Here is a 21,426-nt window from a genome sequence, read left to right as displayed (position 1 = left end):
AGCTGATTAATCCTGGCAAACACCATTTAACCTCTCATTTAATTGAACGAGTCTCTATAAGTTACAGAAAAATTGTCAAGCTACATGATGGTGAGAGTTTCCATACAGGAAGTTCTTCATCAAGGAAATCACACATCCAATTCAGACTGTGATACGATGTATTTGTTTAAACACACACACACACACACACACACACACACACACACACACACACACACACACACACAAAGATACACATGAGTTAATAGCTTAGAATTGCACTAAGACTTTTCAAATTACCTGTGGGTATTCTCTATACCTCCACACCTGTGCAGAGAGACAGAGAGAGAACACATAATGATGTTTTAGAGTTTGTGAAATACTTCATAAACATCTCATTTCATCCTCAAAATTTAACAGTAAAATATTAGAATTATTCCCACTTTAGTCTTGAGGAAACTGAAGCAAAGATTAAGGAATTCGTCTAGAATCGTACACATTGAAGCTAGATTTGGACACAGGTCTTCTTGATTTCAAACCCAACACTCTGTCCACTATGCCACCTAGCTGCCTTGAAAAATCAAAGAATGAAAGAAGAAACAGATATCAAAAATAATAAACATGTACATTAGGCTACAATTTCTCCCAGGGGCTATCTTTTTAATAACTAGACATGATTTTAAGTAGGTTACAAAAATAAATGCAAAAATTTTCTCTTGAGTCCCTCTGACAAACCTTTTAAGTCATGTATTTAAAGAGAAAATAACCATTTTCTCTTCATTGATAACACTAAAAGAGGATACAAAATAAAAACATTAACAACCTCTCTCCTGTATTTATACTCTGAGCCCCCATGTCATGGGCATGTCCCTCACTTCTGAAAGGCTTTACCAATATAGAACAAGCTCTGGTAGGTCCCAAGGAGCTAGGAAGGCATGGAGCATTGGTCCCTTCATGTACTATGAACCCATAATGTTGAGTCCAGGTCCTACCATTTGCAAAGGCTGCATGGAACTGAATATCTTTTGTATAAGGACTAATCTCACTAATTCCACAGATCACTTTATCACTAGGTTGCCCACAAACTGATAGATTGTTCTAAGTTCAGTATCCTCCCCTCCAATAAAATTATTGTCAAGGAGAATTTGTGTTTGTAGAGGAAGAATCCATATCTATGAAATTAAAACTCAGAGGACCATAGATTTAGAGCTAGAAGGGAACTTGATTGGCCTTCTAGTCTACTCTCTCACTTTACAAATAAAAAAACTGGAGAAATTTTAAGAGGCAATAGGTGGCATATCTGAAACTCAAATCTAGGTCCTCTGACTCCAAAAGCCTCCTCTTGGGGTCAGATCTACCAAGAGAGGTATACACTGAGTAAATTTATTTATACCTTAAATGTAGAAAATTCCATTAATTTCATTTTCTAGCATCATTTGCTAAACTTTTTTTTAATCCCCCATGTTATAAACCTAAAGATACTAATTTCATGTTCAGTATTTCATTCCCTGCTAGTGTCTCTTAATTGTGGAAATGTTATCTCAGTCAATATATTTATCTAATCTCCTTTGTGAGTTATTTTTCTAGCAAAGAAAAAAAAATCTTGCTTTCTTTTGTTTGTGCTCCCCTACTGAATTAGAGTGAAAGCATCCTTTTCTCTGGATTATCAGAATCCTTCCAATATTGTTTCTGCAGACTCAGATAACTTCATACTAGGCTTCTTTTGAGCATGATAAGCCCGTATTCCATAATTATTCATTCAAAAGGAATAGAGGTTTCAGTTATGCCTGAAAATGAGGCCATGGGAATTATTTCATCATTCCATCTGCTGAAAAGCCATAGTCAGCAGGAGAGTTAAACTTCTCTTACAAAATAAACCACTCCAACCCTCATTTCTGTAAACCAAGAGGCAGAACTCCCAGGAAAGCAGGCTAGTGTCATTTGTCCCCCCACCCCAAAGGAAATGAGCAAAAGTACAGATTAGCCCCCAGACCACTGCACAGGTCTGACCTTCCCTATTCAATAAATTCCAGTGGCTCTCCTTCTGCCTCAGTGATCAATTGTAAAATCCTGTTTGACCTTTAAAGCCTGTCAACCTGGAAAAAGACAGAACCACCAAAGTAGTTACAAAGAACATATCTTTAATCAGGACAAGGGAGACAATACTCTTGTGGCCACCACACTGAATCATACACACATATACAACCCCACAAAGAGACAAGCTCTGGGACTCCAGGAATACCATCTCCAGGAAAAAGACCATGAATGGGAGTATTTCCATCAAATTCAAAAACTTGGGGTTCTATTTATACTTGAGGAAATATAACCAAAGAGAAACAGCTATCTGGTTACTTAGGGGCTCAGGAAAGAGGATGTAGTCTGAGGCTAGGGTATATGAGAGCTGTCTAGATAAAATCTGAGAAACTGAAAAGAGAAAATTGGGTACTTAAGACTACCTCGATGTAGTTTCTTGAAGGCAAGTTCTCATGAGACAAAGGTAAATTAAAACAAGGTTGCCAAGTTCTTCACCATTTGGGCCCTTCCTACTTTTTTAGTCTTCTTACATCTTTACTATTCCTACTACATACTATACTATCCAACAACACTGGAATTCTCGTTGTTTCTCACAAGTGACATTCAATCTTCTAGTTCTAATCAGTTGCACTGGCTGATCCCTAGGACTTGGAATCGCCTCTCTCCTCAATGCCACTCCTGGATTGCCTTGCTTCCTTCAAAACTTAGATCAAATTTAACTTTTATTTTATTTCTGTAGGTGGTCTTTCCTGTTCTCACCCCCCCCTTACCACCATACTCCTCCCTCTTATACCCAATGCCTTCTTTTCTTTACCTTCTATGCACACTTAAAAAAAATTTTTTTTAGAATATTTTTCCATGGTTACATGATTCATGATCCTCCTCCCACCCCCACTTCCTCTCTCCACTTGCCAAAGCTGACAAACAGTTCCACTGATTTATACATGTATCATTGTTCAAAACCTATTTCCATGTTATTCATATTTGCAGTAGAATGATTCTTTAATATCAAAGTCCTAAACATATCCCTGTCACACTTCATGGTCGATCATATATTTTTCTAATGTATTTCTGGTTCGACAGTTCTTTTCTCTGGATGTGGATAGCGTTCTTTCTCCTAAGATCCTGTGGATTATCTTGAATCATTGCATTGTTCGAGTAGAAAAGTCCATTACATTTGTTTGTGCCATAATGTATCAGTCACTGTGTACAGTGTCCTCCTGATTCTGCTCCTTTTGCTCTGCATGAATTCCTGGAGGTTGTTCCAGTCTCCATGGAATTCCTCCAATTCTTATTCCTTTTAGCACAATAGTATTATCACCAACATATACTACAATTTGTTCAGCCATTCCCCAACTGAAGGGTATCCCCTCATTTTCCAATTTTTGTGTACCTCAAAGAGTGCAGCTATGAATATTTTTGTTCAAGTCTTTGTCCTTATTATCTCTTTGGGGTACAAACCCAGTAGTGGTATGACTGGATCAAAGGTCAGGCATTCCTTTAAAGCACTTTGTGCATAGTTCCAAATTTCCCACCAGAATGGTTGGACCAATTCACAACTCCACCTTAGTGTCTCAAATTTTGCCACATCCCCTCCATAATTTATCACTTTCCTTTGCTGTCATATTGGCCAATCTGCTGGGTGTAAGGTAGTACCTCGTAGTTGTTTTAATTTGCATTTCTCTAATCAAGAGGGATTTAGAACTCTTTTTTCATGTGCTTACTGATAGTTTTTATTTCATTCTGTGAAAACTGCCTAATCAAGTCCCTTGACCATTTGCTGATTGGGGAATGGCTTGATTTTTTGTAGATTTGGCCTAGTTCCTTATATAGTTGGGAAATTAAACCTTTGTCAGAGAATTTTGTAATAAAAATGTTCTCCCAGTTTGTTACTTTCCTTCTAATTTCGGTTGCATTGGTTTTGTTTGTACAAAAAGTTTTTAATTTGATATAATCAAAGTCATTCATTTTACATTTTGCAATATTCTCTATCTCTTGCTTGGTCTTAAATTCCTTCCTTTTCCACAGATCTGATAGGCAGACTAATGTATATTCACCTAATTTATTTATGATTTCACTCTTTATATTTGTCATTTACTTATTTTGACTTTATCTTGGTATAGGGTATAAGATGTTGATCTAAATCTAATTTTCCCCATACTGTTTTCCAGTTTTCCCAGCAGTTTTTGCCAGATAGTGAGTTATTGTCCCAAAAACTGGAGTCTTTGGGTTTATCGAACACTAGCTTACTGAGGACATTTACCCCTAGTCTATTCCATTGATCCACCCTTCTGTCTCTTAGCCTGCACCATATTGTGTTGATGTCTACTGCTTTATAGTACACTTTAAGATCTGGTACTCCTAGGCCCCCATCCTTCACATTTTTTTTTCATTATTTACCCTGATAATCTTCATCTTTTGTGCTTTCAGATGAACTTTGTTATAATTTTTTCTAATTCTATAAAAAGGTTTTTGGTAGTTTGATAGGTATGACACTGAATATGCAGATTAATTTGGGTAGGATTGTCATTTTTATTATAGTAGCTTGTCCTACCCAGGAGTAGTTAATGTTTTTCCAATTGTTTAGAACTAGTTTTAACTTTGTGAAAAGTGTTTTGTACTTGTGTTCATATAATTCCTGTGTTTGTCTTGGCAGATAGATTCCTAAATATTTTATATTGTCTAGAGTGATTTTAAATGGAGTTTCTCTTTCTAACTCCTGCTGCTGAGTTTTGTTGGAAATATATAGAAATGCTGATGATTTATGCTATGCACATTTTTAACAGATCTTCCCCTACTAGAATGGGAGCTCCTTGAAGGTAGAGAGCGTGCTTTTGCCTTTCTTTATATACCCAGACCTTAGCCTAGTACCCAGCCAATCATGACTGCTTAATAAATACCTATCTACTGACTTGCTGGGCAAATGATCCATTGTCCCCTGGAAATGAGGGATAGAGGAGCTGGCCAGGGATTCCTGTCCCTGTACAACAACCCTCATTACCCTATATATTCTCTTTAGATGATTGATAGGTGGAAAGTTAGAGTCAATAGAGTTTACTTCAGTACTATTTTGCCACTACATGAAAGACATATACTGAAAGCCAGCTGCATTTAGTACATTCTGCTTGTAAAGTACTGAGCTGGTAGTCCCGTCATATCTAGCATAGTCTTGTCTCCTCTCTATCTGTCATTTGAGATAGAAATTAATAAGTTGCACATGTCTTCTAGACTGGATGACCATGAATGACCAGAATAATTGAAGTGAAATCTGCAGTTCCATTGTCCATATGACCATCCTTTAGGTTAGGAGTTAGTAGGCATTAAGGAGAGAGCTCAGGTTCGTGAAGAGGCACACTGCCTCATCCTATTGATTGAAGAAGATTTATAGTCATGTATATATCCCCAATACCCCATATATAGCCCATATATTTTCCACATATATATAGATATTCTGGATAAATATCTGCACATACACCTATATCTACAGAGAAATAGAAATATCTATGTATATGGAATGGTAAATACCAATTCCTGTGGTGAGCCTGAGGTGTGAAAAATTACTCTGGAAACAAACTGCTCACTATTTCAAATCACAGAATCTCAGAGAGGGTGGTGACTGAGGCCAGGAGCACTTTACCTTTCTTCATGCCATGGACCTCGAACGTCTAACAAAACTGATAGACCCTTTCTCAGAATAATAATGTTAAACGCACTAAACAAAATAGAATGATAATAGAAATTTCAATTATATTGAAATGCAGTAATAAAAAAATTAAGTTCACAAATCCCAGGTTAAGAATACCTGTTCTAGACCAACCTTTCTCTCAAAAGGATTGTCTTCTATAATATCTCTGACATGTAGACATAAAGTCTCACTTTAATACTTCTGGGACCAGAGAAATCACAGCTGTCTTGCCACTTCATCTCAAATCTGAGAGCCTATTCCATTTCTGGACAGTTCTAGTTATTAGAAAAAAATCCTTATTTTGAACCAAAATCTATCTTCCTAACTATTCCTAAATTGTGCCCTCTGAGGCCAAACAATATACATTGAATTGCTTTTCCATATCACATCAGTTCATCATATATTTGGGACCTTAGATCCATAGCTGGAAGGCATTTAAGAGTCCATCTCATCAAACTTCCTACTTTTACAGATGAGGAAACTGAGATTCAAAAAAATGAAGTGATTTGGATCACCCAGGTTGGAGCAGCTAGGTGTCTCAGTTGATTGAGAGCAAGACCAAGAGATGGGAAGTCCTGGGTTCGAATTTGACCTCAGACACTTCCAAGCTGTGTGACCCTAGGCAAGCCACTTAGCCCCCATTGCCTAGCCCTTACCACTCTTCAGCCTTGTTATTAATTCACAATATTGATTCTAAGATGGAAGGTAAGGGTTATTAAAAAAATAATAAAAATCACCCAGGTTGTTACTGTCAGAGGCAGAATTGGAAACCAATTTCTCTGACTCCATCAATAGCACTTTTTCTAACATTCTATACTATTTCCCTTAAAGGAGGTTATGATTTTGCATTTTCATCTTCTCTTCTTCAGGCTAACCATCCCCATTTACCTTCAGTTGATACTTAAATAGAATGGCCTCCAGTTCCCTCACCTTCCAGTCTGCTCTGTACACACTTCAGCTTATTAATGTCATTTCCTAATATGTGGTACTCAGAATTGAACCCAATACTATTATGTTGTCTGAAGGGGAGAGAGTAAAGTAGGATTATCACCCTCTTCCTTTTGAACACTAACCTTCTATTAATGTAGCTTAAGTCTATGTTTGTTTTGGGGACTTGATGGAGGGAGGAGAATGCCATATCACAATATTAATTCATTTTGATTTTTCAGGATACTAGAAACCACAAATCCTTTTCACATAATTTATTAAATCAATCAATAAACATTTATTAAGCACCTATTGTGTGCCAGGTACTATGCTAAGTGCTGGACTATTGTAGGGCCACACCTCCATTCTGCACAGCTGGTTATTGGAATTTAGGATCAGAACATAGAGGGGCTTCTCAGAACACCAGTAACCAGTGGAATACTAGTAGGCATTTAACAACCAACTTGGCATGGGGTTCTGGGGGAACTACTATGTACACACACTCCAATTTAATCTGCATTATTAACATTTTCTCCTTCACTTTCTGGAATCAAGACAATCAACAAAGCAAATAAAGCCCCAATTTGTAAGCATCTGCCAATTTCCATGGTGTAGATGTTCACACTGAGAATTTAACCATTGCTTTTCTTAAGCCAATTAGAGCTGGTTCCAGCATATCCTTGACAATAACAGTTTAGCCAATTATTTCATTCTCTCTACAAGTTGCTACTGAGATTCCACTTCTTGGCAAAACTTCTATAATAGGATTACCCAAATATGTAATGTAAAGAATGACTTTGTACCATCTACACATTATACAGTAGGAAAACAGGCAAAAAGGGGAAACCAAAGTGTTTGGGAAGAAAGAGAAAAACACAGCAGACATAATTACATACTAACCATGGAAGCGTACAAAATCTATGTCAATCATAGAAGAGCTCTTATAGGTCAAGTAGTCAAATTTTTGTGTTGCAAATAAGGAAACTGAAGCCTCGAGAGGGACAGTAACTTGTCCATGGTTACACAGGTAAGTAATCAACTGAGCCAGAATTTTAATCCAGGGCTTCTGCCTTCAAATCCAGTGCTCATTCTATTACATTTCTTGACCAGTTCACTTCTATCATGAAGTTTCATGTTTTTCTTGGGATCTCTATTTAAGGGCTAAATGCCAACAATGTCTTTCCCTCATGGAGTCAAGACAAAGGTGACAGAGAATAGGAGAATTATATGGATGTATGGAATGTTTATTCATCAATCTCCATAACTCACACAAATATTCTTCTTTCCCCTTCACATGTTCCTACTTGGGGGTGACGAACTGAAGACCGAAAAAGGAAAGAGATGGGTAATTTGCATTCTTTCTTTTCCATTTAGAAACCCAGAAGATTCATTTATTCAACATACATTTGCTTAGCACCTGTATTTTGTGCTAGAGACATACAAAAAAAAAAGTTAAATTGTCTCTGTCCCCTATGAATTTGTGTTCTACTTAAGCTGTCTTCTAGCCCACCTATACCCTGCAATAAAGTAAATCAGCCATTATTTCAGATATAGTATCTGGGTAACCCAATATTAGGTCAATGCTTTCCTTGAAGTTGAAGAAATTATTTAACTCTAATCACTGGAATGGGAAGGTGAGAATACTTTTTAATCTAAAAAGATTGCCTTATGTAAGATAAACAGGCAAATTGAGCCACTGACTCACTCCATCCATTGATCAATATGCATTTATTGATGGCTCAGTGGATAGAGAGCCAGGCCTGGAGTCATTCAAGTAACTTGACCAGAATCATATTGATCTAGTAAATGTCAAAAAAAATGCAAAAAAAGTCAGAATTCCAACCTAGTTCTTATGTCTCTAAATCTTGTGATCTTGTTTCATTCTCCCATACCTGGGTTCAAATCTGACCTCACACTTCCTAGCTATTTGATCCAGAGTAAGTCCCTTAACCCCAGTTGCCAAATCTTTACCACTCTTCTGCCATACATTTATTCTAAGACAGAAGGCAAGAATTTAAAAAAATAAACATTTATTAAGCACCTTCTATATGATGGTCATTGTGTTAAGCATTGAGAATACAAAAACAAAACTAAAAGTCTCAGCCTTCAAAAAGTTTATATCCTAATGGAATATTTATTCTAATATATCTAACAAGCCAAAAGTTACCCTATAAAACTGAAGGTCTATTGAGAAATGCATGTCATTGTGGAATACCATGCTTGAAAGGGCTATATGTAGTATAGGAAGCTGTCCATCTGCATCCATAAATATGCATCCTGAATCTGGAGTAGTGCAGACACTAATTTTCTATTTCCACCCAAGGTCAGTTTAAACTGTGAAAAAACTCACTCTGCCTTGGAGAGCTCTAGAATAAGCAAACAGCTCCTATAATTGGCTAGCAAAATAATGAACTGCAGACTCTGGTCCCATTGATTGTATCATCCAAAGCACTCCACACAATACCTAGGATCTCTTACTTAGGATCATTATGACAGCTTTACAGAACTTTAATGGCACTTGTGTAGATGACTACACTATGGTAAACTCTTAGAGGGCAGAGGGAAGATCTTTCTAGATAGAGCATTTGTAGACCAGCATCATATGCTAAAAGACATTTCATTAACTTCCTCATTACAATATGAGGGTGCCTCCTTGGATTCTTCTTTCTCTTTACCTCCTCATACATTTATTCCAAGATGATAGAGAAAAAAATAACTTACTAGCTGTTTTTGTTTTATTGGAAAATTTTGCTAATTAAGAAAAGTGGATGATTAACATTCCTGGACACTAAATTCCCCTTCTTAATTGCAATTTGCATTAATGGAAATGAATCCTGCTGCCTTATTTCCTTACACACATTTTAAAGGTGGACTTCATCTTTAAATAAAAAAGAGGACTCTCTAGCTTTTACACTAATTGGTACTCTTTAGCTTAACTCTCACAGAACATCAAAAGTAGATATCTGAGGAATGGGCACTTAAAACAAGAGGTTAGAGTTCATTACTAAATGAATACCTAGATCAGTGATGGTGAACCGTTTTGCAACCAAGTGCCATTCTCCCTCTATCCCAGACAGGAAAGAGAGAAAGTGTTCCCATTGGGTTGCTGGGCAGAGGAGCGGATGATATGAAAAAATTACCTCAGACCAGTGGAAAAGGGGAGGAGAGTAGTTTAGCTAGAGTTCCTCTGGCTTTCTAGTAGTGAACTCTGATGAGCAATGGCATGGGTGCCCACAAAGAGGACTCTGTGTGCCCTCTCTGGTACATGTGCCATAGGTTCACCGCCACAGACTAGACCACCCTTTAACAAGTTCAAATCATTTCCTTTTAGGTACTACCTATACTACAATCTATCAGAGATCACATAAGGTAGAAACCTTAAAGGTAATCTGATCCAATTCCCTCTGTTTACAGATAAGGGAAGCTGAGAACTAGAAGTTCAAGTAATTCGACCAAGTCATACTGATCTAGTAAACTGCAAAAAAAATACCCCAAAATTCAGAATTCAAAACCAAGTCTTATGACTCTAAATCTTGTGCTTTTTTTTATTCTCCTATGTTATATTAAAACTCCCAATTCTGTGCTCCATTTAACAACTCTTATATATAGCTTTTTAAGCCAAAATCTCAATAAATTTTTGGTATTTATTTTTTAGTTTCACTATATCAGCAAAATGACAACTGGTCCTCAGTTTCTTTAATACTAGCTTTGGAGACAGGAATATTTTAAGTGTAGAAATTCCCTTCCCTAATGAATGAATGAATGAAAATCATGCATTAAGTACTTACCCTGTGTTTTGCTCTACTGAGTGCTAGTAACACAAGTATCAAAAAAGAAGAGATAATTCTGGTCCTTAAGCAACAATCGACATGCAATTTACAGTGCTAGCGACTTGCCTAGGGCACTGAGGAGTCAAGGGATTTGCCCAAGGTGGCCTTGGATAGTATGTGTCAATGACTAGACTTGAACCCAGGTCTCAGTGATTCTAAAGCTAGCCACTCTATCCCTCTGTTTTCAAACAGAGGATAGTCACTCTATCCCTCTATTTTCAAAGAAATGTACGAGTCGCTCTTTCTCATTTTCAGATGCAAGGATCTTGTGTGATAGTCTTTTTTTTTTTACAGAGAGAAGGAAGGGAATGAGAATGACTTAAGGTGCAGGTATACTCAGAAAGTAGGGGCTAAGGTTTCCTTCCTTCCCATGGTATGGGTGGGGAGGTATTAGTGTGAATTGTTAGGTGCAGAAAAGAGAGAATGGATACCATGAGATTAGAACAGGAACTGGGGAGGAGATTTTAGTTGAAACTAGATCAGGCTCTCCATAGGAGAGTGGAAGCCCTGAGGATGAGGATCCTAATCAGAAGAGAAACATGGTCCTTTCCCTCAGGGAGCCTCCAGTCAGAAGCAGTCAAGCATAAGTCTCGGTTGGAGCTCTTTAAGAATTTTCTTGGCAGGTAACAGATGGCTCTTGGTGGTTCGTGTCTTTTCCTACCCTACAGCTCAAGCAGCACAGTTGCTCGACAGCTGGTGATCTTTAAGAGAGACAGCTCAGAAAGAGGAAGGCCCAGCGGCAACCTGTCAACCATTCACTCTAATGAAATTGAAAAGGAAAGCGAGCTTCAGAGCTTGGAGGAGGAGGAACTTCAAGAAAGCAGTCTCACCTCAGCAGGGCTGCAGCAACTAATTACCACTGCACTAGAGGAAGACGCATCTCTGGAACTGGGGACAATTCAGTTTACTGATGGTCAGTCAATAATTATAGCTGTGGCTTTAGCCATAAAATGTTATACCTAGAAAGGCCCTTCAACAATCTATCCAATGTCTTCCTTTGACAGAGAAGTAAACTGAGGTCCAGAGGGGTCAGATGACTTACCCAAGGTCACAAGGAGTTAGGGACCTCACTTTAGCCACATCTCCTATATATGCAATACATCATTAGCATTTGACATTTCCAGATCCTATAAGACCTTTGAATGTTTCACCTGGTTCCCCCAACAGCTAACCTGGTGGTCTTCCCAAAATCTTCACTCTGTATAGAACCCAGAACATGTCAAGTGATTGCTATTCATGTTTCAGGTACTGTATCAGCTATTGCTATAATGAGAACCACTGAAGAATGTAAGCCAGTAATTAGCAGTGAGGGGAAGGGATCTGGTTTGATCTCTCTGCTAATGTCCACAAGATAAACATTTAGAGTTTGATAACTTTATCACCACATCTCATGCTTAGATCAGAGATTTAGAGCTAGAAGGTATCTCAGAATGGTCCAATACCACTCTCATCCTACAGATAAGAAAAATGAGATCCAGAGAAGTTAAGTAACTTACCCAAAGTAGCCCAGATAAGTGGCAGAACCAAGATTTGAACCCAAGTCCTCTGATAACAAATCCAGCATACTTTTCATGGTCACATTTGGCTCTAGCCACTTCTCCTGGACTGTGACCTATTGCTGAGGCAGCTATGAGAGCAAATGTCCAAAGTGTTTCTGCTACTCATTACCACTCAGTCTTGGATCTGCACTTTAAGAAGCACAGCAAGAAATTCTAGGGCTATACTTGGAATGCATTCTAGCCCTTAGTCCATCACACTCCTGAGGAAAAACCTCAAGAAGGTCAATCAGTATCAGAATCTCCCTGCCACTGTAGCTGTGATATTGTAGTCCATGGAAGTTCCCATAGAGCCCAAATCAGATTCCCTTGATCACTAGCCTCTACTGACTCAAATGCTTCAGGGAGACTGATTAATGTGATCCCAGCTCTGGAGACTCTTCTGCACTGAAGCTGTCCTAGGTCCAGAGCTGAATTGCTAATTAATTTATAAAATTATTCAGTGGATGCCTAGTTCTTTGGGAACTCACCAGAAATGTCTGTGATGGCAGTGGGGAGAAATGCTTCAATCACACTTTAGTAAGAAGTAGTTGGCATGATAACAGAGATGGAGTGGTGGGAAAAGGCAGGAAAAACATGGGGAAGATAGTGAGGCAGGGGAGAGCTATTTACAGAATCATCGATTCGAGTTGGGACCACTCAGCTATATGGACCCAGATGAAGATGGAGTAGTTTCTAGAATCAGGAGTTTGGGATCTCATTTTTATTGGGGTTTTGTGGGAAATAGACTCTTACCCATGCCACCTTGGTATGTGCTCATTAACATATCCATATAGGCTTAAAGGTATCAGCAACATTTCGTGTTCTGCTTGGTCTTACTGTGGATATCTAGAATTTCTCTGAGGCTTACAAACTATGACCTTTAGAAGGTCCAAAAGGCTCTTAGAGCAAGGCCTAACTGGCTTCCCCCAATTTAGCATGTAGTCTAAGGATGTGATTTTTGTTAATATGCAATACATTTTGCAAATAGCTGTGATACTCCTTTGGCTCTCTAGGAGAGTCTGTGTCTCATAGGCACCCCTTTGCAATCATCTTGCTATGGTTACATTATATTGGCTACTAATAGCCTTACTTACTATGTAAAAATATAAAGGAAGTGGGGTGCTTGTGGGAACCTGAAAATATACAATTTTAATGCAAGAGTCTTGGTCCAAAGTAATTGTCTCACTTGTCAAACATGCCCTGTGAAACACATATAACAGTTTCAGTTGGCTGGACAGCCAAAGAACTCAGTGGTTTTTGTTGCAGTCATTGCTCTCCAACCCCATCCCCCCAAAATGACCAGTCATTTTAGCAGTGTCTCAAATGTTTAGTCATGTTGTAAACTAGGTGGACATTGCATGTCAGTCTCTATTTTCTTCATTAGTGTCATGGGTAGCCGTAGGGGGGAAATTCATCTCTTCAAGAACAACTTGCTGGTGACAAACTCTTTTGTATTAATCTAAGTCAGTCCCCAAACAGAAGACACTTTCTGCTGCCAAGATTTTACATCGACCTTTTGATACACATTCACAGGGCAGATTTTGCTTTCATGGTAATTTATGTACATTTTATTTTACTTTATGGACTAAATTTTACCTTTACAAATTCCTTTTATAGCACACAAGCTATACCTATAAAAAGATGAAGTAAGGCTTTCATCATACCAATAGATGCAGCTAGGTGAAATGGCTGGTTTTGAACTTGGAGTAAAGAGCACCTACGTTTCAAACTCTCAGATATTTACTAGCTGCGTGACCCTTGGCAAGTCACAATCTCTTTCAGCTTCATTTCCTCAACTATAAAAGAAGGATAAGAATAGCTCCTACCTAACAGAGTTGTTGTGAGGATCAAGTAAAATGCTTTTCAAATGTTCAAGTGCCATATAAATTCTAGCTATCATCATCATCGTCATCATCATCACTATGTCACAGTGATAAGCAAGATATACTCACCTGTCAATCTCCATCTGAGCCTGTCCAGAGAACTTGCTGACCTCTTCTTTTGTGTGATTGGAACTTCCCTAGCAACTCACTCACCCTTAGAGATGTCCATTTATTTTTCTAAGCAACTCATTCTTTTTTTTTTTCACAGAGGTTTAGACTCTCTTCAAACCCAATGTGCCAAATGGTTTCTTCCAAGGAAAAGTAAAATGCCTGCCTCCAGTGCTTTTTTTGTTGCTCCAGTTGTTTTTTTTTTAAACTAGTAATATCTGGGATTCATATTCTTTTGTCAGACTTGTAACAGTTCAGTACAAATGCAGCCTTTTATTGGCAAAGAGGATGATGGAAAGTAATTTTTCAAAGCAAGAAAGATAGATTTGAGAAGCATTTGTCCTTTCAAGGTATATGGTTTTGGCTCAACAGTCAATTAGAAGTATCCTCAGTAGACATTTCAAAATCAGAGCACATGAACAGCACCACTCTGAAGTGAATGGGGGAAAGCCCCTCCTTCATGTATTCCCCAGGAGCTACTCCCCATATCATCCTGACAACCCCTACCCTGGTTCAGCCAATCCTATGTTTGGACCAAATTCTACATCTTTCTAAGACAGAGAATATTCTCTTTTTCTCTTTGTTCTAATTACATGATCATTAAGTGATAATCCAAGGTAGTTTGGATTTGTCTTGGCCAATATTTTTATCAGAAGTTAAAACATTAGAAATCAAAGTATGCATTTAGAACAAAGGCTAAGGCTCCCTTTGCCCAGAGAGAAGAGAGGAAGTTAAAAGGAGTAAACAACCCATGGGAATTTTCAGCTACCTTCCTGGTGGGAGGAGAAGGGGGGACAGAATATGCCATCAATCTCTAACCCTTTCTACCCCCGTTCATCCCTTCTTTAACACTCAGTACCTATAACTCTCTCTTTGATTATTTATTCATTCTTCCTATTTGTTTGCCTTCCCAATTCACCTAGGAACTTTCCAGGGGAAGGAACCCTAGGTTTAGAATGAGAAAACATTATTTCATCCTGCCTCTGTTTTTTGCTATCTATATAACTTTGAACTAGACACCTAACTTTTATGAGCCTCAGTTTCCTTGTCTACAAAATGAGGGTACTAGACTAAATATCCTCTGAGGTCCCTTCTAGCTCTAAATTCTTTGATCCTAGCTACAAGTCCTTTTTACAAGGGAGAAAAGGGGAAATTTTGGGAGGCCAGGTCAGCCCTTTCAGGAATGGCCATAGGCTATACAGATTCCTGATTTACATAAAGTTTTATGGCAAGGGCATACATAAGGCATACTTGAAGACTTTCCAATTTTGTAGAACCATTCAGAACATGAACTTCCCTAGCATAATGTCTGAGAACCCAGTGCTACCTTGTGCTTTCTATTACAAGATTAGGATTTTCTTAGAGGTGTATGTGTAATACCTATAAATAGATCTTTGAGGACTAAATATAGTACAGTGAAGCTCCTCCATCATACAAGAGATGAAAATCAGACCCACAATGGAGATGCTTTCAAACTCTATCCTGAATTTGTTGTTGTTCTATTTTCTGAGCATTGTAGAAAAGTCAGCCAAGGCTTGGGTGCCCATGATTCAGATTGAGAAAGCCTTGATTCTAGTTCTTGTCATCTCTTTTTGTTCACTGATAATTTAGGTCCTTTGGCCTGGCCACCTGGTCTTTCTGGCACCTGCTAGATTTGTAACATAATCAAACTATATAAATTTCCACTGTGATGACTGCTTTTGCTACTTAAACATGAGGTCCATTCCATTCACATCTGTTTTTTGATTAATCATTTGGATTAATGGTAGTTTTGTTTGCATTTGCTTTGTTTTGATCCCTTATATCACAGTTCTACTAGATTTTAAATGTGTTTGTCTTCACATTTTTCACCTCTGAGAGTTTTATTACCCTACCCCCATGCCCATTATCACCAAAATACATCCTTCTTTTCCTCTGCAGAAATTGAAAAGCCTCCAAAAGGCTTGGAACATGACATCCAATCAGTAATGATTACTACCCTTGATGAACACTCTTTGGTAAGTGACCTCAATTCTTTGAAAAAGATTTAAGGCATTTATAATTTTCTTATCAAAAACAAAAATGCCTGCCTCACAGACAGAGCACTATGATTGAGCAAATCAAAGGTCTGGTTTTAACTCAGGTTATTTCAATATAGAAAAAAGAAAAGGTGCCTTTCAAAGATGTAATGATCCAAATGGAAGACTGATTGCCCTTACTAAATGATGAAACGTGTTTTCCAGTCTCATTTACCAATTATGCAATGACTTTTATTACATTTTTGGCTAGAAAATTTCCATTTTCCATTATGTTAATTAGCTGTTCCTACAAAATCATCAGAAGATGTTACATTTTTTCCTATTTATTGTTAAAAAATAGTGATTTGATCAGAGATATTCCCAAATAAAAGTATTTGCTAATTTAGGCTCTGGGAATTAAATAAATCTTGTTTATAAAATGCAAATCCATCTTCATTTACTAATGATCCCTATGAACCTTTAACTAAAATAGGAGTGCAAGTAAGAAGAACAAATAGGAAGCTTCCAACATGAACCAAAGTAGTATTTTTAAGGATAAAACTTTATAATAGATGATAGATAATTATTAAAATTGAAATAGATATTAATTAAATATTCATAAATATATTTATATAAGTACATATAAATATAAATAAACAATGTTAAAATATAAGACAAGATTTAGCTGAAGTCTTTTCCAAGAGAAATTAAAGAGTCAGTTAGTCGACAGAACATTTATTGAATGCTTACTATGAGCCAGGGACTAGAAAAAGCATTGGAAATATACAAAAAGACAAAAACAAAATGAATAAGAACAAAAAACTCATAAAATCATATTCCCTATTTTCAAGAAAGATATATTCTTCTTTTAAACCCTTACTTACCATCTTAGAATCAATATTATATATTGGTTCCAAGGCAGAAGAAGGGTAAGAGCTAGGCAAAGTGGGTTAAATAACTTGCCCAGGGTCACATGGAAGTGTCTGAGATCATATTTCAACCCCAAAGTTCCTGTCTTTAGGTTTGGTTCTCAGTCTACCTAGCCACCTAAATGCCTCCAGGCACATGTTTTTTCTTTCTCTTTGTTTTCTTTCTTTCTTCCTTCCTTCCTTCTTTCCTTTCTTTTTTGAAGACTAAGTCTCACCATTTCACTTATGCTCAAAGGGCAGGGTCTACTGATGGGCCAGATCCTATCACTGATGTTCCTAGAAACTTGGACCTACTCCATTTACAACCTGAATTGATTGCCTACTCCATAGGCAACAGAGAGCATCTCACCCTACCCTCTCTCCCCAGGCCCACTACTCAGGGCTCCCTCAGTGCACACCTGATGTACATAACCCATTGAAGCTCAGAAATCCCAAGTTCAAAAGATCTGTCAACCTCAGTCTCCCTGGCATCAGGAGTTATCGTCATGTACCACTATGTCTAGCTAAAAAGCATACATTCTAATAGAAACCATGGAAATGAAATCTCATTCTAAACTTCACTCTCTTTCTAAACTCATTTTCCAGGATGCCACCTTGAAACCTGAGTTTACACTTGGTCATCCCAGCTCTGAGACAGAAGAAATATCAGAGCAACACTTATCAAGTGAATTCTTTACTTTGGAGACAGCTGAAGAAACTATTATAAGTCCTGTGAATTTAACTCCACCAACTTTTCTGACTGATGAGCAATCACTGGTTCCTGAGGGGCCTGAATCTGGAAAGGAAACTGTAGAAGATGCTTCAATAGATCACCTTTCTGAAAGAGTTCCCAGTACTTTGGAGAGTACTAAAGGTCCTTCCTTGATTGATCAAGAAAAAGAAGAGGAGCTAACACCTGGCATCACAGAACCGTCTCTTCTAGAACCCAATACTGAAGGTCTATCTGGACAACGTAAGTCATAAAAACTATTAATCTGAAAGTAATAGTGGCATGTTATCTATTACCAAAGGCAAGCCTGATGGATTGGGGAGAGGGAGCCTGAAATGGGCAAAACAGTATTAAATAATAGTTTCGATGATCTTTTGGGTTATACATAAATGATTATCTGCATCATGTCAGTTTCTATTGTGCATATACTGAGATCTCCAGTAGTTTTCTAATCTAATCAATACAAACAACATAAACAAACCATATCATTGTTCTTCAAAAAACTCTCACTGGATTTTCTCCAACACTTAGATGCTCCCCAATGAATTCACCATTCCACAGGGGTCATAAAAATCAGCTAGGTCTTTATGCTCTAAACTGCATATATATATATATATATATATATATATGTATGTATATATATAATGTATCTATTTTATTACAAGACTTACTGTGCCTACAAAAAAAGAGACCCTCTAAATCCCAATGAAGTTCTAACATCATATCTTTTTAAGAATAAATCATAATTTGGGGATTGACAATAATTTCAGGAAAATAAAATAATTTTATTATAACTGTAGATATCTATGATTGAGGCAATTTATGGTTATGATTATAGTACATAACCTGGAGTCAGAAACTCTGGGTTAAATTTCAATCCAGTGACTAGCATCCTGGTTCTCCCATGAACAAGACAATCTCTAAACTCTGGACATTTTTTCTTCTGTCTTCTATACTTGGAATGCTCTTCCTCCTCAACTCTGCTTTCTGACTTTCCAGGCTTCCTTTCAGTCTCACCTAAAATACCATATCTTGGACTGTGAGTTCTAGGGAATAGATGTTCTACCCAAAGGTAAAGGAAGATGTGAATAGGAAGAATTCTGAGATGTCCTGAATCATGCTGGGTTTAATATCAATGTGGTTACTTCAAGAAGAAGCAGGACAAGAAGTAGCAGAGAAAAGGAAGGAAGGTAATTGGTGCTCACTAACAAACAATCAGTGCATTGGTAAATCCTCCCCAAAATACTCACAACAGAAATGCAAGAGTTTGCTGGAGCTAACTTGTACCAGTTTGTATGAACTGATTGTTAAATTTTCAGTGTCATCATTTACCTCTTGGGAACTGGAAAACACTACAAAGTAGGGCTCAATTTATTAGAGTTTAACTAAACTTAAGAAAACAATAGAAAATATCAATAATAAATATTTAACTAAAAACTGTCACATTTTTGTAGAGTCAGTTAGTAAACACTTACCAGCATACCATTAGATAGATGGATGAGTGAATAAATGAATGAAAAGTATTCATTAAGTGCTTATGTGCTGGGCATAATGATAATAAGTATGCATTAAAATCTGAAGTTATGAATCTAGGATTATAGATCCAGAATTGGAAGGGGCCTCACAGGTCTTCTATTCCAGTCCTTTCATTTTATAGATGAGGAAACTGAGGCTCAAGGAGGTTAAGTGACTTGACCACCAGTGTAACATAGGCAGGGTAGGAATTTTCACTCAGGGTTTCTGACTTCAGGCAATGCTCTTTCCACCAAATTATTTTTTACCTTAATGTGCATTATTTTTTCTCTATTTTTTACATTTTTAAATATTTTCCATGATTAATTTTCTTTCCCTCCTCTATTCCCTCCCCCCTTCAGAAGATGATAAGCAATTCCACTAGGTTATACAAGTGTTATCAGTTGATACCTCTTTCCATATTATTCATTTTTGTAATAGAACAATCTTTTAAAACCAAAACCCCAAATCCTATACCCATATAAACAAGTGATATGTTTTTCTTCTGCATTTCTGCTCTCACAGTTCTTTCTCTAAATGTGGATAGCATTCTTTCTCATAAATACTTCAGGATTGTCCTGGATCATTGCATTGCTATTATTAGCAAAGTCCATTACATTGAATCGTTTCACAATGTTTCACTTTCTGTGCACAATGTTCTCCTGGTTCCATTGATTTCACTCCGCATCAATTCATGGAGGTCTTTCCAGTTCATACAGAAATCAAGCAGTTCATCATTCCTTATAATGAAATAGTATTTCATCACCATCATATACCACAATTTGTTCAGCCATTTCCCAATCAAGGGTCATCTCCTCATTTTCTAATTTTTGGCAACCACAAAGAATGCAACTATAAATATTTGGGTATAACCCTTTTCATTATCCCTTTGGGGTACAAACCTAGTAGGGGTATTACTGGATCAAAGGGCAGGCAGTCTTTTAAAGCCCTTGGGGCATAATTCCCAATTGCTTTCCAGAATGGTTGGATCAATCATAATTCCACCAGCAATGCATTAGTGTTCCAATTTTGCCAATCCTCTCCAACATTTATTATTTTCCTTTACTGTCATATTTAACAATCTACTAGGTGTGCAATGTTACCTCAGAGTTGTTCTGATTTGCATTACTCTAATCAGGAGGAATTTTGAACACTTTTCCCTGTGATTATAGGTAGTTATGATTTCTTGATTCATGTCTCTTGTTATAAAGAAGAGATAATTTTATATCTTATATATTATAACACTTGACCATTTGTCAATTAGGGAATGACTTGATTTTTTGTACATTAGACTTAGTTCCTTATTAGTTCCTGTTTGACAAAATAAGCAAAGAAAAAGTCTTACCAAATTCTTTTTATGATGCATATATGATATTGATTCCCAAGCCAGGAAGACCAAAAACAGAAAAAGAAACCTATATACCAATCTCATTAATGAACATAGATGCAAAAAAAACTTAAATAAAATAATAACAAAAAGACTATAGCAAGTTATCACAAAGGTTATTTGGGTGGGATTTATAGCAGGAATGCATGTATGGTTCAATATTGGGAAAACCACCCACATAATTGACCATATCAACAGCCAAAGTAATAGAAATCACATGATTATCTCAAAAGATACAGAAAAAGCCTTTGACAAAATACAACACCCATTCCTATTAAAAACACTGGAAAGCATAGGAATAGAAGGGCCATTCCTAAAAATAATAAACAGTATATATCTAAAACCATCAGCAAGTATCATCTGAAATGAGGATAAGTTAGGAGGCTTCCCAATAAAATCAGGAGTGAACAAGGATGCCCATTATCACCCCTATTGTTTAACATTATATTAGAAATGCTAGCAGTAGCTATTAGAGAAGAAAAAGAAATTGAAGGGATCAAAGTAGACAATGAGGAAACTAAGCTATCACCTTTTGCAGATAATATGATGGTATACTTAGAGAAACCTAGAAAATGAACTAAAAAGTTAGTGGATATAATTAACAACTTTAGCAAAGTTGAAGGTACAAAATAAACCCATATATATCATCAGCATTTCTACATATCTCCATCAAAACTTATCAGCAAGAGTTGGAAAGAGAAACTCCATTTAAAATCACTGTAAACAATATAAAATATTTGGGAATCTGTCTGCCAAGTCCAACTCAGCAATTATATAAACACAACCACAAAACACTTTTCACACAAATAAAACTAGACCTAAACAATTAGAAAAAAATTAATTGCTCATGGGTAGGATGAACCAATATAGTAAAAATAACAAGTCTACCTAAACTAATTTACTTATTC

At 37.0% G+C, this 21,426-nt stretch overlaps 1 protein-coding gene across 1 annotated transcript in view; it reads left to right on the top strand.

Annotated features, from left to right (window-relative positions):
- The window catches only part of IMPG1 (interphotoreceptor matrix proteoglycan 1), a 194,373-nt gene that overhangs the window by 77,495 nt on the left and 95,452 nt on the right, over positions 1-21,426 (top strand). The window contains exons 9-12 of the mRNA XM_056814722.1: positions 7,950-7,970; positions 11,124-11,368; positions 15,905-15,981; positions 17,496-17,862. Of these exons, the coding sequence (XP_056670700.1) occupies positions 7,950-7,970; positions 11,124-11,368; positions 15,905-15,981; positions 17,496-17,862 (710 nt within the window). The remainder of the gene's footprint in view (positions 1-7,949; positions 7,971-11,123; positions 11,369-15,904; positions 15,982-17,495; positions 17,863-21,426) is intronic.

Source organism: Monodelphis domestica, chromosome 2, assembly GCF_027887165.1.
Source record: "Monodelphis domestica isolate mMonDom1 chromosome 2, mMonDom1.pri, whole genome shotgun sequence".
Classification (NCBI taxonomy): domain Eukaryota; kingdom Metazoa; phylum Chordata; class Mammalia; order Didelphimorphia; family Didelphidae; genus Monodelphis; species Monodelphis domestica.
Note: the sequence above shows the minus strand (reverse complement) of the source record. Positions and strands in the feature narration are given on the sequence as shown.